Here is a 17877-nt window from a genome sequence, read left to right on the forward strand (position 1 = left end):
TATTTAATATCATTATGTTTTTTATTATTATACATAATACTCTTTTTATAAACAAAATAATTCTTAAATTCTCCAAATATCATTAATAATTATTTTTTAAAATATTTTAGAACTTAAACAAAATTAATATTTTGATTAATAAAGATAAATTAAGTGATATTTAATTGTGAATGAATTTAAAAAAATATCAACCAAACTAGTAACTAACCTAATGTATTGAACAATCTTGTTATCTAATAAATTTCTGGATTAGTTCAATGAACACGCTTTCATCTCATTAACTTTTCAACTATAAATATGAATACATTCAAAGAATTAAGTATTAAAGGAATTTAAAAAATGAACACGTCAGTCAGTCATATGTGTTGTTGGAATTGTTTAAATTATATATACTTTACTAGAATTTTCACATTTGTTTTGACTTATGAATTATAATATTACATTTTTATACTGTCTTAGAACAATTATAACCTAAAATTGAAATGTCTCCCCCTTAAAAAGTTTTTACAATGACATTTCCATACCTTAATTATCATAACTATATATATATTTTTATTTTTTCAATAATTTGACATTTTTATTCCAATTAATTAAAAGTCTCTACCCTACTAGAGGTGGTGTTGTTGGATCAGTTTATTATATGGTGTGGTGTGGTGTGGCTGGTGGGCTTTTTTTTCCACATTCAATTTCATAGCACATGGCCCGTGAATCTGTGTCAGTCTCATTGCTGAACTTTTAACTTCTCTTCTCTTCCTTTATTTATTTATTTATTTATTTATTTATTTATTTATTCTTTTTCCTCATCGTGAAAGTTAATGCCTTCAAATGAGAAATATTAATGAGTTAATAAATACTAAGTTAGATTAAGTCAACAAACATAATAAATGGATAATAATATAAAATTGGTAATCAAATTCCAAATATGTATCCTTAACTATTTCTATTGAAATAGATGAATAGTTATATTTAATTGAATTCGAATTTTATTTTTTATTTTTCAAATTTTAAATTAATTCAAATACGATTTTTGAGTCTTGAAAAATCAAATTGAAAATCGAATTTATTTTATTATTATGTATTTTAATTATTTATTTTATTTTATTAGATATTAAAGTCTAACTCGTCTTTGAGTTGTTAGCCACACTTATATATCTCTATCTCAACCTCATTATCTTTATCCACCCACACTTATGTATCTCTATTACACCCACACTTGTGTATCTCTATTAGGTCCCTATCTCACAATCCCTATCATACCATCTTTTTAGGCCGTACTCACTATTAACTTGTCTCAACTCCAAAGTCTAAATCACTAATATTTATTTTTAATTCTAATAATGAAAAAATGATGAATGAAATGGAGAATATGTTGTCTCACAAGCAGTTCCATATAGGTAACCCTTTAAAATTGAAAAAAAATACACATTAAATATGAATGTGTGACCCACATTAATTATAAAATAAACTAAGTTCTAAAGTGGGTCATATAGGGGACTACTTGTGAGACAACAGATCGGCTTCTCGTGACGAATTATGGTTGATATTATTTTATAATGAGTTGAACTTTGATGGTGTCGATTTTGAATTACAATTATTAAATTTTATTATGTATTAATTTATGCAATTTGTTTTTTAGGTTTGTAACCTCCGAAAAACCCCTGTCTAGGAAAGAGCTCGATGTTCGAGAAATTTCAACATTATTTTGCATGTCATAAATGTTTTTTAATAAAACATTATTTTAAAAAATTTATAGAAATATGTCATGACATTTTGAAATTAATTATAACAATAATTAATTTTGATCAAATTTCAAATATTTTTAGATTTAAAATAATCAAAGATTAAATAAATATGTGTTTAAATTAATTAAAAACAATTAATTTAAAAGATTATTTATTTGATAAGAGTCACTAAAATAATTAAAATTATATGTTTACAAACGTATTTTTTTGACCAAAGTCTCTTTTAGGTTCGGTGTTTGGTGATACACGGGAAATAACTTTTGCGTTATATCCTCCGTACCCGTTAAAAACGGTATTTACTTTGTAAAATATTGAATTTAAAAAATTGATTTTATTACATTTTATTTAACCAATTATTTTTTAGGTTCTAGACATGCACAAGTTTTTTGTATTTAAAATTATAAAAACAATATTTAAATGCTGGTACTTGAGGCTGATGTCGACGATTAATGAGAAAAATACATGAGAAACATTAGTTTTAAGGTATTAAGATATAAAAATAAATCTCATATAGGCTCTTATCAAAATATTTTATATGAAAATATTCTAAAAATATTTTGAAATCATTTTTATTTTTTAAGATTTTTAGAAAATGGTTTGGGGTTCCAAAATTATAAAAATAATTTTAAAATTATAAAAATAATTTTAAAATTATAAAAATAATTTTAAAATTATAAAATTTAAACCATATAGGCTATAAGACCGATCCTTTCGATCTTGGGTGCGATTTTCCTTGGTCCTAGGATAAAACCCTTAGTCTAGGTGTGGGTTTCTTTAGTCGGAGTGCGGGAGTCCTCGGTCGGGTGCAAAATTCATCAGTCAAGGCTCGAGGAATCTTGAGTCCTGGGCTAACCCTATGCTAGATTTCCTCGATCTTGGGTGAAAAGAACTCTCAATCTTAAGTTAGCCTTGGCTAACTTTCATCGGTCATGGGTGTGAGGCGCTCTCAGTCCTAGGTTAACCTTGGGCTAACTTTTATCAGTCGTCAAGAACATCAAACTATATGTTTGATGTTTTTGACTAGGGCCTTGATCCGTTGATCCAAGAGTATCGGGAGTTTCGTCTGGTCCTAATGATTATTTATAATATCACCCTGATGTATCATTCGATCGGGATGATGTTCCATTTAACTAAAATAGTTTTGAGTTAAAAAAAGGGTTTTTGGTTTTTGGTTTTAATGAAGCGTAAGGAGTTTGCCAATAATTTCATTCTACTTCGTATGGTTGAATGAAACCAAAACATTACAGCATATAAAACTAATCGAACTGAAATGTAAAAATTTAATTCAAACTTGTAAATCGAATTAAAGTATGATTGAAAGCTTACTGTGAGTTGGAGAGCACTCCTTAATTCTTTTAGAAATTTATGAATGCCTGGATTAAAGCTTTACATCCTTACACGAAATTTTCAAAATTTTAGAAAAGCTTGAAGATCTTCTATGGAGGATTCTTGTTCGGGCTTGATTCAGAGGTTGAGAGTGGATATCTTGCATTCGGTTTATTATAGCCTCCCAAAGTCGGTTCATCGACCAAGTGAGCTTGATTTAGTCAAAAGACCATTGATGATATTTTGTTTGATCTTCGGCTAATTGCCTCCTGTATAGACAATGATGCTGCCTCAAAACGTAGGGGAAATGATCATCGGAGTAGGGTGATCATTTCACCTTTTGAACGGAGTAATGACAAAGTTCTATCTTTCAAAAATCAAAGATGAAAGTTTGTTTTTATTTGGTTCGACGTCGCGAGGAAGAAAACAAACCATGCAAAACGACATTGTTTTGGGCCTAAAAATCGAACGCGGGACACTCTGTTTGCGTTCCGTTGGCAATGGGTGATCTGCGCGCGTTTAGGTTGACGCCATTGGAGGGGTTCGTCTGCGGATCTACTGCTACGCAGTTGGCTTCTGGGCGTTCATTTGATGATTGCGAGGTTTGTTGCACTGACTTCTTCTGATTTCGTCTGCAGTAGATTTTGACTCATTTTTAGCCTTAAAACTTGTTTGAAATTGACTTTTTTTTTTCATTCTCTTTTTGCTCAATTTTTAACATACAAAATATTTTAAATATATGAGATTTATTTTATCTACTTATTTTTTTAATATATTTTGGGGTTTAATAGATCTAAGAGAAAAAACAACTTGAATAGTTAAGAGGTAGAAATAAATTTTTTTATTTATTTAGGATAAAATGTATACCGAATTTATCTTAAATTATTTATTTTAATTTTTTTTTATTAAAATTAATTTGAGATAAAGTGAGTATAACATTTATTTCATTTTTTTTCTTAAGTCATTAATTTAATTAATTGGGATTTAATTATTATAATAATTAATCTCATTTAATTATTTAATTAGACTTTGGCCTTAATTTTTATTATTTTAATTTTATTTAATCAAAATATTTTATAAATTAAGTGCAGTGAAATTTTAGTGCTTACAAAGTTTGATTTTTTTTATTGTTTTTGATAACTCAATCCAAAAATTACATTTGAATTTGAATTTAAAATTGATTTGGAATTAGAATTAAAAAAAATGTATAAATCAAATTTATTCGAATTCGAACCGAAATTCAAATAAGAACTAAAAATTTGAATTCAAACCGAAAATTAAATTTATTTAAATTCAAACTGAAAATCAAATTCAATTTGGTTTTATTCGTTTCAATTTTTGAATTGTCTTAAAAAAAAATGAAAAACTTGATGAACTAGTATAAATCGAAAACTCAACCGTTTAATAGATTTAAGGATGAACACTAATATAAAGTTTGTGTCTACAAAATCATAAATCCTAAACTTTATTACAAAATTAAAAATATAAAACTCAATTTAAAATAATTTGTATACACTATTTACATATTTACATTTACGAAAGGGCATTGATTCAATTTCACATAAAACCCTTCAATATAAGTAAAATTAATAACTATAGAATAACGTTATCTTCTACAAATAAAAAATTTAAAATGACTTATAGTCCAATTCTAATTAAAAACAATTATAATTAGTTAATCATTTTTATTATTATTATTTTAAAAAATTTATAAAAAAATTAGTTAAAATATTGAGTTGTTTATGGGAAATTTGATGGAATAACCCTCATAAGAGGGTTATTACCACTTTTAGCATGTGATTTATAATTTTATCATTTTTGACCTTTTGCCAAGGCAAAAGGTCAGTTTTACCCTTTATTTAAAAAAAAAATAAAAAATAAAAATGTCAGTAGTGCGCCTTTCGGTTACAGGTTTTCCCCTTCACCAAGGTTCATCAACTTTCCCTCCTCTCCACCAACCGTCCTTTCCCATCCTTCCTTCATCAACTTTCCTTCATCATCAACGCTTCCTTCATCAAGGTTCTTCATCATCAAGCTTCCTTCATCATCAACGGATCCTTCCTTCATCATCAACGTCCTTCATCAACAAAACTGTAACGTCTTCAACATTCAGGTTAGACCTTCGTCGTTTTAGGGTTTTGTCGTTTAGAGTCTAGGATGTAGGTTATGTCATGGAATAATGGTTTTAGAGCTTGGTTGATTTGTTTTACAGTGAAATATTCATCCGACGAAGGTGACGAAGGCGACAGTGCATCTGTCGCAGACGACGATGCATCTGTCGCAGGCGGGAAATGCATCTGTCGCATGCGCTAGATGCATTTCCCGCCTGCGACAGATGCATTTCCCGCCTGCGACAGATGCATCGTCGTCTGCGACAGATGCATTGTCGCCTGCGACAGATGCATCGTCGTCTGCGACAGATGCATTGTCGCCTGCGACAGATGCATTGTCGCCTGCGACAGATGCATTGTCGTCTGCGACAGATGCATTTTCCTCCTTGCATTTTCCTCCTTGCATTTTCCTCCTTGCAATTAACACTGACTGGTCACTGTCACTTACTTCTGTGATTTTTTATCAATTGCAGATCACATGAATGTTGGTGTTTTTCTCCTCTTTGATGGAGACTGGAAAACTGATGATTGTGGGGTTAGTTCTTTTGTCTCAAGTTCGTGTCGTGATGTGAATGTACCCCGAAATGCTACATATGAAGAGTTAGCTTCAATTGTCTATAATTCTATTGGTGTGGACAAACTAAGATATGACTTAGTGTTCAAGGTAAAGTATATTATGCTAATGATCAATTCTCCTCCTGCAACAATCATTGGAGATAGCGATGTGGCGTTCTATTTATAAGAACTCTCGTCTTCACTGCCCAATCATCGCGCCCCGCTATGTGTCTCCTTAGTAGAGAAGTCAATACCTTCAACTCAACAAAGTGAAAGACCAGAAAATGACATATTTGAGCAGCAAGATATCTTACCAAGGCATAGAGATGTATGTGAGCAGCGCGACGTATTTGAGCAGCAAGATGTATTCCCAAGTCAACAAGATGTATTCCCAAGGCAACCAGATGTATCTGAGCAGCAGGATGTGTTTGAGCAGCGAGATATATTTGAGCAGCAAGATGTTTTTGAGCAGAGAGATGTATGTGAGGAGCAAGATGTTTTTGAGCCGGAAAATGTCTTCCCAAGTCAACCAAGCACTTCCCATGTTAGGAATACATTCAGCCATACTGAGGGAAACAAGCACTACTTCTCATATGAACCACTCGAGATCGAAACTCCTGCTCCATTAATTGAAAATTCATTGGAAGTGGGTACGTTTTTTGATAACAAAAAAGAAATACAATTGAGGTTGCATAGACATGCGATGTCTAATCACTTTGTCCTTAAAGTGGTGAAGTCAACAAAAAATCTTTGGTTTGTAAAATGTATGGCTGAGAACTGCAAGTGGAAATTGCGTGCTATGAAAGGAAAATTCTCGGAGATGTTTGAGATCAGAAAATTTGTAAAAGAACACACATGCTCAATTTTGACGAGACAAGACAATGTGAGGCAAGCACCATCATGGGTAATTGCGGAGTGTATCAAACGTAAATACATGGACCATCACCATGACCACATGCCTAAAAAAATAATGGAAGACATGCATACAAGTTATGGGTTAACTTTGACATATAATAAGGCTTGGAGGTCAAGGGAAAAGGCCTTAATGGCGGTGCGAGGAACTGTGGAGGATTCCTATGGTGAATTGCCATCTTACCTGTTCATGTTGCAGAAGAAGAACCCAGGTACCATAACTGACATCCAGACGGATGAGGAAGGACACTTCAGGTATATGTTCATGTCTTTAGGGGTTTCATAGGATGTTGTCGTCCTGTATTGTGCATCGATGCCAGCTTCCTTAAGCATAAAGTTGGAGGTCAACTACTGGTTGCGATAGCATTGGATGCAAACGAGCAACTATATCCCGTTGCTTTTGGTGTCATTGATTCAGAGAATAATAACTCTTGGACATATTTCATGCAACAACTAAGGTTGGCAATTAGATCAGTCCCGGATCTCGTCTTTATATCCGATAGACACCCAAGTATTGCCAACGCCTTGTTCGCGGTTTTTCCAGAAGCACATCACGGTGCATGCACATACCACATCAAAATGAATATAATGGCCAAATTTAAAACTGATAACTGTCATGTTGAGTTTGTTTTTGGGGTAGGGTTTTGATCAAACTGTTTTTGGGGTAGGGTTTTGATCAAAATGTTATTGGTTTTGGATCATCTGTTTAAGTGTTGTCATCTGTTGTGTTGTCAAAAAGAAATAGCAGGATTGATTGCAGGAATGCAGGAATGCATCTGTCGCAGGACAAATAGAAGTAGCAGGAATGCATTTCCCGCCTGCGACAGATGCACCGTCGCCTGCGACAGATGCACTTCATTTATGTTTTGTGCTTAATTATATATATACTACATTATATAATCCATTTGAATTCAAAATAGCAAATTAAATTACATTAAAAAATAAATACATATGGTTTACATTCAAAAATATACATAGCTAAATTATGTCCATTTTCTATGGGTCTATTATATGGTGGAACAACCTAAATGCCCATTTTTGTCTCAAAAAAACCATGTTTTCTGTTGTCACAGCTGATATATCCAATTTGGCAGTAAGGTACTCCAAATACATGATTGTAAAAAGACCACAGTCTCCACTCTTCGTGCACTTGGGGACTCTTGGGTGTGGTATTACAACATATGACATTCCTTCCAATCTGAACTTAGGATACTTGATCCTGTCAAACTCGGTCGTTCCAAATAGAAAGATATATGGAATCATTTCACATAGTGGTTTCATGAACTTGTCATAGTGATTCTTTTTGATAAATCCTTGTTCGCAATCATAAACATTGATGCACCAATCTTGTAGTTGCACCTCACAAAGGACCCAATGCTTCATATTCAGATTCATAGGGAAATATACCTTATCTACAATCATCCAAGAAGTCATCAATTTTCCTTCATCACCCCTGAAATATTCCATCAAGTCATCGTCGAATTGGTATGTTTGTGGATTTTTGGAGAACTTTGAATAACGTAACGACAACCTCGTAGAGACATTACAGTCACATATTGAGAAATCCATCGGTTGATAAGTCTTGGGAAAATTGGCAACCCTTTTTTTAAGAATGTAACATGCTGCATCTATCTCCTGCGACAGATTCAAGAAAATGAAGTAAGCACAGAGCATCGAATGAATAAAGCACAGAACATCAAAAGAAATAGCAGGAATTGCATCGGTCGTAGGCGACAGTGCATCTATCGCAGGCGCCAGATGCATTTCCCGCCTGCGACAGATGCACCGTCGCATGCGCCAGATGCATTTCCCGCCTGCGACAGATGCACCGTCGCCTGCGACAGATGCACTGTCGCCTGCGACCGATGTACTGTCGCCTGCGACAGATGCAATTCCTGCTATTTCTCTTTAACCTGTTGTTAATACAATACCCAAAAAACAGTTTCAACAACAAAAACTTACCTGATCATGTAGCCAATTCTGAGATCTCAACATTCTGTTAAACAATTCTCGACCAGCATGGAAAAGAACCAGATTTATCTTGTCTTCATCCTCCAGCTTCAGCCATTGTTTCAACTCATCCAACAGTTCACTATCATAATCTAAAAGAGGATTGACAGTTACTGGATCAATGAGTTTAAAGGATTTTCCATTAGGATCTGTGTAGTTCCCCAATTATGTGGACCTCTTCTTTCTCCGAAAACTCTGTCCCTGAAATCTTGTTGGAGTCAATACCAATACATCATCATCCTTCTTCTTTCCCAACTCAGCCTCTTCATCCTTCTTTTTTCCCAACTCAGCCTCTTCATCATTCTTCTTTCCCAAGTCAGCCTCTTCATCATTCTTCTTTCCCATGTCAGCCTCTTCATCATTCATCTTTCCCATGTCAGCCTCTTCATCATTCATCTTTTCCATGTCAGCCTCTTCATCATTCATCTTTCCCATGTCAGCCTCTTCACTCATCTTCCTTTTCTTGCCCAACTGCTGCAACCTATTTTTGGCCAAAACCACCTTCCTCTTCTTCTTCGTGGCCAATTCTTTCTTTCCCAACTCAGCATTCTTATAACAACTGTTGCAGCCTCTTCATCTTTGTTTTCATTCTGCTCGGCTTCATTGTTGATCTCCAAACCATCAACAGCCTCTTCATCTTTGTTTTCATTCTGCTCGGCTTCATTGTTGATCTCCAAACCATCAACAGCCTCTTCATCTTTGTTTTCATTCTGATCGGCTTCATTGTTGATCTCCAAACCATCAACAGCCTCTTCATCTTTGTTTTCATTCTGATCGGCTTCATTGTTGATCTCCAAACCATCAACAACCTCTTCATCAGCAGCAGTTTCAACAACAACAGTTTCAGCAGCAGCATCTTTGTTTTGATCATCATCAACAACAGCTTCTTTGTTCATCTCTAAACCATCAACAGCAGAAGCATCTTTGTTTTGATCATCATCAGCAACAGCTTCTTTGTTGATCTCCAAACCATCAACAACAGCAGAATCTTTGTCATCATCAACAACAGCAGCATTGTTTATCATCTCCAAACCATCAACAACAGCATCCTCCAACCCAACATCATCATTGTTTATCATCTCCAACCCATCAGCAGCATCTTCTTTCTCATTCAACCGATCAACAACATCATTCATATCAGCAACATCTTCTTTTTCATTCAGCAGATCATCAACATCATCATTCTCATCAGCAACATCTTTGTTGATTTCCAAATCCTTCTCCACTAAATCATCAGCAGTAGAAACATCATTCTTTTGTTGTTTTATTTCACCCAATAATTGGATTATGTGATTGAACATAACCCGTTGATCCTCTTTCATTACCTTCATTTCAGTTTTCAGCTCCTTCACATCCCTTGTCAACTCCTTCACATCATTTGTAAGCTCATCAAACTTGTCATCATTCTGGGCTTTAGTCACCGGATTGTCAAACTTGTCATCAAACTTGTCTTGCCTAGTAGGAGAACTGTCTTCTTTCTTTTGAGGACTCGTTGCTAAAGGGACATGGCTTGATTCACGAGTAGTAGACCGAGAGCTGTCTTCGCTAGATTCATCACTAAATGACTTCTCGGTCCTCTTAATTGCTGTCCTTTTAATTGGTTTTCTCCTTTTGGGCGTTTGTTTGGGAGTACCATCTTCATTCTTTCTCTTCCTACCATCCACCTCAAATAAATCATCATAAATGTAATCTCCCATTTCTTCAAAGTCATCCCCACAGTAGTTCCTCTTCTCCTCCTTAGACTCATGAATCTTGTTAAAGACATTGCATTTGAAAAGGGCATTGAATACCTCTTGGCTAGTGTTGGTGTTGCTTCTGGAGGCTGTAAAAAGTAATATCCTTGGGCATGTATGTTTTTCCTCGATTATATCCGCAAATTTGGGGACAAATGTCTTCATAACCAAATATGTCCAAACTTGGAAGGCTATGGCGAACCCACTAATAGTATAAGCAACATCACAGTTCCCCTTGCAAGTTTTCTTCTTTTCCACATATAGCTGCCGAAGATGTTTCATGTCCTTGTCAATACCCTTCAAAGTTGAATTGAATGACACCTTTCCCCATGGAAATTGAAGGAACATTTCCATATCCTCCACCATGCTAAAGATCTTCAAACATACCCTCTTCCTATTATCAGATCCAAAGAGACACTGGTAAATAAGGTTGATGAGCCCAAGCTTCCATGCATCCTCCTTCTCAGAGCAGTTGAGGAAAACACTTTGAACTTCTGTCACTTTAACAACTGTGTTTGCCACCAAAGTATTTATGGACTAGGGGTGGACATTCTTCAGCGTGCCTGTTTTCAATCACAGGAAATCTTCCAAAATTTAGGCCTGTTACCAAGGCATATTCCTTCATGCCCCAGTAAAGCTGCTGACCATTGACTAAGAAAGTTATTCCCTTCGAATTGGAGCTGCTTTTCCTGATCAACATCTGGTGGATTATTGTTCCTGAAAAAATGACAGTCGGGGCTTTCAATAGATACTGAAATTGACTCTTCATAGCCCTTTCCATAAGACCAAAGTGATTAAACTTGTCCTTGGTCTTTAACAAGCAGGTGCAAGTAGATTTCCATGAAACACGTCCATGAAAGTTCTCAATTACCGTTTTGTTTTTGTATTTGGTTGGTGCCATCTGCAAAAAATCAATAAGTCAGAATAATGAAAGTAAATACCACTAATTTAAAGGAAACATGACATATGTCGCAGACGATAGTGCATCTGTCGCAGACGACAGCGCATCTGTCGCAGACGACGATGCATCTGTCGCAGACGACGATGCATCTGTCGCAGACGACGATGCATCTGTCGCAGACGAATAGTATATTCTGCCTGCGACAGATGAATCGTCGTCTGCGACAGATGCGCTGTCGTCTGCGACAGATGCATCGTCGTCTGCGACAGATGCGCTGTCGTCTGCGACAGATGCATCGTCGTCTGCGACATATGCATTGTCGTCTGCGACAGATGCACTGTCGTCTGCGAAAATGCATCGTCGCCATCGACAGCCTGCTACAGCCTTCGACAGAAGCATTTTAAACCCAAAACTAAACCTAAACAATAAACACTACCTAAACCTAAACCCATACCTAAACCTAAACAATACCCTAAACCATTCCTCCATTATAGCATGCATGGATATAAAACGGAGAACTAGGATAGAAACGGATAGAAACGGGGAAGATAAACTCAGACGTTCTGGAGTTGAGATTCTCGTCGGGGGCTCTTGTTTGTCGTCGGGGCTCGTCGGGGTTCGAGGGAGGGTTCGAGGGAGAGGACGTCGTCGATGTTTCGGGGGATTTTCGTCGTCGTCGTCGTCTTCGGGGTTGATCAGTCGTCTTCGGGAAGTTGGAAACGAGAGAGAGGGAGTGAAAGGAGAAGTGGGGAAAGGGAAACAACGAGGGAGAATGAAAATTAATTTTTTATTTTTTTTAATAAAGGGTAAAACTGAAGGTCAAAAATGATAAAATTATAAATCACATGCTAAAAGTGGTAATAACCCTCTTACGAGGGTTATTCCATCAAATTTCCCGTTGTTTATTACAATTTTAGATATATTTCAAATTAATTTTAAAATGTTAATATTTTTTAAAATAAAAAATTACTAAACGATTTGCCCACCAAACGCAAACCTCCATGCATATCGGCGATCGGCGATCGTCTCCTTTGTAGTAGAGGAGGCCTGTCCTGTCCTGACATAAAAACCAGTACCGTTTCTCACTAGCGCTGTCTTAAGGCACTTGACTTCTCGGGCTCATCATCCCCAGGCGCACACATCACTGCGAGACAACAGAAACCCAGCCACAAAGCAGGCGGCTGCGACCGACATATGAGCTCCGGGGCTCTTTAGTCTGCTCGGGATCCATATGGGAACAGTCCCTTGTCTATTCCGCCTTCTAAGGGATTAGGAAAGGTCTGCAGAGGGGGAGAAATCAGGCAATGCTCGTCATTTTCCCTTTGTTAGGTTGCCATTCAAGACTTTTCTTCGTTATTTTTGTTTAAATTTTGACAAACAGAGAAGGAAAAAACTTGTATCCACAGAAACCCAAAATTATAATGTCCATCTTTTCTTTTTTTTACATGAACGAATGCTTCATCTGGGTAGATTTATTCCTAGTATGTTGGCTGTTCCACTTGGATGATCTTAAATGAGCAGCCTTTTTGCAAGTGTTTGAATAGCTTAGTTCGGATTGAATTGAAAGGTTTAGCAAACCATCAGGAAAGGCTAGTTGCAGGTTCTTCAGGATAACTCCGATTATTTGTCCTTCTTTGCTGATCAAACATAATCTTTAGTTGTTTCCCTTGTTCTTCTATCCGTTTCTGCAGGTTACGCTGAATCTGTTTCAGAAAACAGAAACAGAGTTGGATGAAACAACTCGAGATGGCTTTCTATCATTTCCTTTAGATGAACTACACACCTCTAGCTGCTCATGAAGATGCTTCTGAATGTCTAGTTGCAGTTTCAGTGCTTCTCTGATTTGCATGCCACTAACAAAATCCAAGTGAAGAACAACAGTAGGTACAAATCAATCAAGTTCATGTAGAGGATCTTATTTCAGATCCATATCTTACTGAAAACTTACGTTTTTGCATCCACATGTATCATATCATTCATTCTAGTATTATTTTCATACTTCCCTGTATATCAAAGTAGAGGAATGTTAGTAATGAAGGTAAACAATATTTTATGCCATTGTTAATTTATTTTCAGGTTTGAGTAGAAAGTGGGTTTCTAACAAGCATTGCCTTCTATTGCTTCTGGCATGTACTTGGCTATTCGGTATTTCTGCAAGACAAGTTAGGGACAAAAGAGTAAAGAATTAGTACATATATTGAAGTGGTATTTATTAGAAAGCAATTACCTGCAGATGACTTTTCACATGAAATATAGTCAGCCATTCTAAGTCCATCAGATTGAGTATTGCCTTTGGTGTAGCCTCTGTTATTTCATCAATAATAAAAAGCACACACTCATCAGTTGATGGAAAATGGAAGTGGCTGATCAGTTGAAGTTTACTCACTCTCTGCCCCACCAAGTTGGTTTACGCACTCTACAAAGCGATCATGAAGATCTTGAGTCCACCGGATTCTTGTTTTGCTGGAAAGGATGGCACATGAAGAATTTGTGCTGACTCGATAAGGTCTAGGTGACTCGATCCAGTATGGAAGGTTCTGGATCACCTGTATGGAAAATTTCGATTGTTAACTTGAGTTGGTTAAATAAATCAATAAAATTGAAATCTGGGATGTACAGACTTACTGATAAATCCATATATTTCTCAAATGGACTTGGAATTAGAGGTTGAGTCCTATCAAATGTTCCAACATCACCCTGCAACTTCCTTTTCAACTGCAAAATACGTTCCCTTTCCGAAACATTGTTGGATGGAACTTCCATAGATCTTTCAGATGAGCAGTAGCAGTGATTACTGTGGTTGGATTGAAGGGGAAGCTTGGAATGAAATATAGAATCAACAACATGCCTTGAATTATCAATACAGAAGCTATCTCCTGTAGAGTAACAGCAGGTCTGCAGGTCGAATATTTTGGAACTTTGGGAGTGATTTATAGATTGAAAGTCATAAATATCAGAAACCGGAGATCCAATATGATCCATATCGGCATTGAATGATTTAGCAAGGGCAAAGGTCTGATTATGTGAGCCAACCCCCGTTGTTGGTGATTGGATACCAGTGACAGTTTGAGAAGGCATGACAACAGATTTTGGACTATAATCATATGTCAACTTTTGGGTGTTCATTTACAAGTTGAAGAAAAATCAAGGTGAGTTCTATCTATGTTTCAGAACAAGGAAAATACTAAAATTGATATCAGAACTTGGACTATATTTCTAGGACTCTCTAGTCTCTATGAAGGTATTATTAGTACAGAAATAATTGGGGAATCTTTAAAAGAGTGATGCAGATTAGATGAGAAAACAGAAGTGAACTTGAATTCCAATAATGTTTAGTCATAAAATTCCCTCTACTATTCTTCAAGACTTGATTTATAAGACACAAACTAATATTCTGAAATTTAAAGTTGTACTACATTAATTATCTTATCCTTACAAGGATTGGAATTTATTTTATTGCTATGGAGAAAACTATTGCCCAGTATAGTTAAAATAATGAGATAAGTCAATTGTGATTCCTTGTCAGCTGATCCACTTGAAGAGTCTGGACATTTTCAAGCTTTAAGTTGGGAAAGAAAAGATGGCACTCTAATTGTATAGATATAAGTATAAACAGAAACCTTAGCTTAACAAATAAATCATTGAGGCGAAGTCTATGTAAACTTGGTCCAATATGAATCTTGTGAACTCAAATGAAAGATATAAAGACTTCACCCCATTCTTAAAACAATCTGAACCAAAGTTATCAACTGGTTCAGGTCTATCAAGAAAGCTATAACTTCTTTCATTATGCCTTTAAAACTCTTATATTTTATATCTGTAGTACTGGCTTAGTAGTCTGGGGGCATATCAAACCCAAAACTTGTTAGTGCAGTCTAATATATATATATTTTTTGAAAAGGTAAAGTTTGTATTAATAAATTGTAAACATTAAATAATTTTTTTAATGACTAACCAAAGGTCATACATAACCTGTTAAGAGGCATTGTTAATAAAATATGTCCCTATGTACCCTGGAAGGACATACATAATGTACACCTGCCAAATAGCTGGCCAATTCATGACAGAAAAGGCTGTTTTTTTTGCCTTTCTTTTAAGCAGCCTTAAGTTTGTTTTTTAGAATATTGCATGCTTATCCTGTTTAGGGGTTTATCTTGACGTGTGACAAGTATCTGCATTACTACTGCACTAGTTTTTCTTTTGGAGCAACAATAGAATTACTTTTCCTTTAAAGCTTGTGGCTGTTTTATATGTGAGAAGAGAATAAACTTCAGGACAGTGACTTCTGGAGGGGACAGATCTGGGCCATTCATAATATGGGGATACTCATGGTTTCGATATTGATGTACAGAAAAAGAAGACAAAATACATGTGTTCATATGACTTTCAATACAAATAAACTGCATGATGAGATATAGTGTCTTATTCTTGCGTACAATGATTTTTGCATTTTTCAACTTCTACTCGTTATTTCTAAGTAGAGATGATAATTAAAGAAACAAGGAAAATACATTTCCTTTCTTCCCTTTACTGGTTTACTATTAGTGAAGCCTTATTTACATTTCTGCTAATGCTTAGAAATCTCCAGCTCCAGTGGAAGAACTTTCCTCTGGTTTTGGTTTTCCCTTTTTCTACAGAGAATATTCCAAGTGACCACACATATTCATTCTTATTCCTGCATAGCAGATGTTCTTGCAACTTAAGGCCATTGCCTTTTACCTTAGTTAACATATATTTTTTCAATGTTAAAGTTTATCTTAATGAAGTTGTCGCGAATTGACAACTCATTCAATATAAACAACGAGAAAAGTAAAAGGAAAGGAAAAGTGATGAAGAAAGGGCAAAAGGGAAAAGCCTCAACAATGGGATAGATAACCTTCTAGGATGAAGATTATAGTCAAATTTATTCAACTACAATAAGCACAAAAGACAAAATGGAAAGCCAGCTAAGAAACACTTTTGGTTTTTGGATCTGAATTCAGATCCCAACACCGTCAATAAATTTCTGAATTTGTGTGTGACTAATCTATGTTTCGAAAAAAAACTGTATCTAAATGTCCGCTTTGTTTTATTATGCTAAATATAGCTACTATTAGGTGAACTAAAAAGATTACATAATCTCATATAGAGCAAAAAGTAATGTCAAAGCAATAAAGTTGTCATCATACAAGAGGGTCTCTCTTAGCTGAATCCTCCATTTCCACCACAGAATCAGGTTCCCCATTTTAAGTTCTTAACTATCTAGATCAGTAAAGAAAGGAAACAATTTGCCTTCCTTTTTAACCAAATATCAAAAGGTTCTAACTATATCTTGGACAAGAAGACTTAACAGACCTGTAATTGTTTGTTTGGAGAAGAATCATTCTTATTGCCATAAAAGAATGTGCACACTCACATGTACTTTCTTACTACCAATATTTGAATGGCACTCACTCAACAAAGTTTTCCCCTGAAATAGTAGCTTTCTTCTGAATTTATTTGTAGAATTGTTCTTTTTTTCGTTGTTTGTTACTTCTAAGCTTGTCTTTAGCATGTCTACATTCATACTCTATAAAATTGACCAGCAAAATAGTTGTTCATTTTTATTAACTTATTTCCATGGTTCGAGGACAATGTTTTCTGTTTTTATCCAAGAAAGCATTGGGAGAATTTTCATGGGACCATTTGGAGGTAAATTTATAAAAATTTCTCTTCAACTAAACTGAACTAAGCCAAACCACAAATGTATTCAGAGGTATAGAATAAAGCATAAATATACACGTATAAGGTTCATCTATTGTCTTCTGATAAGACTATTCTTTTTCCATTGACAAAAAAACTCTTAGAGGTGTGTGGACCAGTACCCTTTGAACACCAAATCAACAAAGGCAAGTATTCTTTTTCTGAGTTGGCAATTTGTTTTCGTAAGTAATGGATTGCATTGAAATTAGGCTTTCAACTTGTTGTTCTTATATTATTCTTAAAGTGGTAAGATTGTTCCTACTTGATCTTGGATGCACTTTGAGGATAGGGGGAGACTTTGTTGAACTTGTGTGCATTTATGAGATATTTTAGAAAGTCATAGTTATGTGACATATTATAAAGGGAGTTATGATTTTAATATTACTCTCAGTTTATCTGGCTGTGATTGTAAGGTCATCACTTGGGCCATCTTTTTTGGTCGCATTGAATAATTAAATTCAACTAATCTCATAAGAAATGTGTCTAATTGCGGATTTATTGGAAAATCAATACATAGAAATATGGAATACATATCCCATCAAAGATCAAATTTATCGGATATCTTCTATTCGAGAGACATCTTACCAATCAATGGGGTAGATATTAATATGACAAGATACACCATTTGTTTTTCTTTCTCACTGACTTAACTAACCATATCTTCAGATATTAGCTCCAGGAAGAAAACATGTCATCTTTTTAATTTATTCAACAGAAAACATGTCATCTATTTGGGCCATCTCTCTCAATTGGGCCAGCTTACTTGGGGCTAGCACCTATCCAATTGGTCTATCTCATACTGGACTAAGCTCAAGCCTACCTCAGAATTTAGCAACCCACTTCAGTTTTAGGTAAAATTATCAACA

The 17877-nt window shown here is 35.2% G+C and overlaps 1 protein-coding gene across 1 annotated transcript; it reads right to left on the minus strand.

The window, feature by feature from the left end:
* Positions 1-12712: 12712 nt before the first annotated feature.
* LOC124922163 lies at positions 12713-14445 on the minus strand. The gene is made up of 6 exons (XM_047462893.1): positions 13916-14445; positions 13677-13836; positions 13518-13594; positions 13239-13441; positions 13074-13143; positions 12713-12993 (listed from the first exon to the last, which is right to left on the minus strand). Exons 1-4 carry the CDS (start codon positions 14414-14416, stop codon positions 13388-13390), a joined length of 792 nt encoding a protein of 263 aa, XP_047318849.1. The 5' UTR covers positions 14417-14445; the 3' UTR covers positions 12713-12993; positions 13074-13143; positions 13239-13387.
* Positions 14446-17877: the final 3432 nt, after the last annotated feature.

Source organism: Impatiens glandulifera, chromosome 1 (assembly GCF_907164915.1).
Source record: "Impatiens glandulifera chromosome 1, dImpGla2.1, whole genome shotgun sequence".
NCBI classification, from domain to species: domain Eukaryota; kingdom Viridiplantae; phylum Streptophyta; class Magnoliopsida; order Ericales; family Balsaminaceae; genus Impatiens; species Impatiens glandulifera.

Coding starts and splice junctions, on each gene's coding strand:
- LOC124922163 (XM_047462893.1), bottom strand. CDS start 14,416: ATGAACACCCAAAAGTTGACATATGATTATAGTCCAAAATCTGTTGTC. Junction 13,837..13,915: donor AGAAATATATGGATTTATCA/GTAAGTCTGTAC, acceptor TTTTCCATACAG/GTGATCCAGAACCTTCCATA. Junction 13,442..13,517: donor ATGTGAAAAGTCATCTGCAG/GTAATTGCTTTC, acceptor CTTGTCTTGCAG/AAATACCGAATAGCCAAGTA.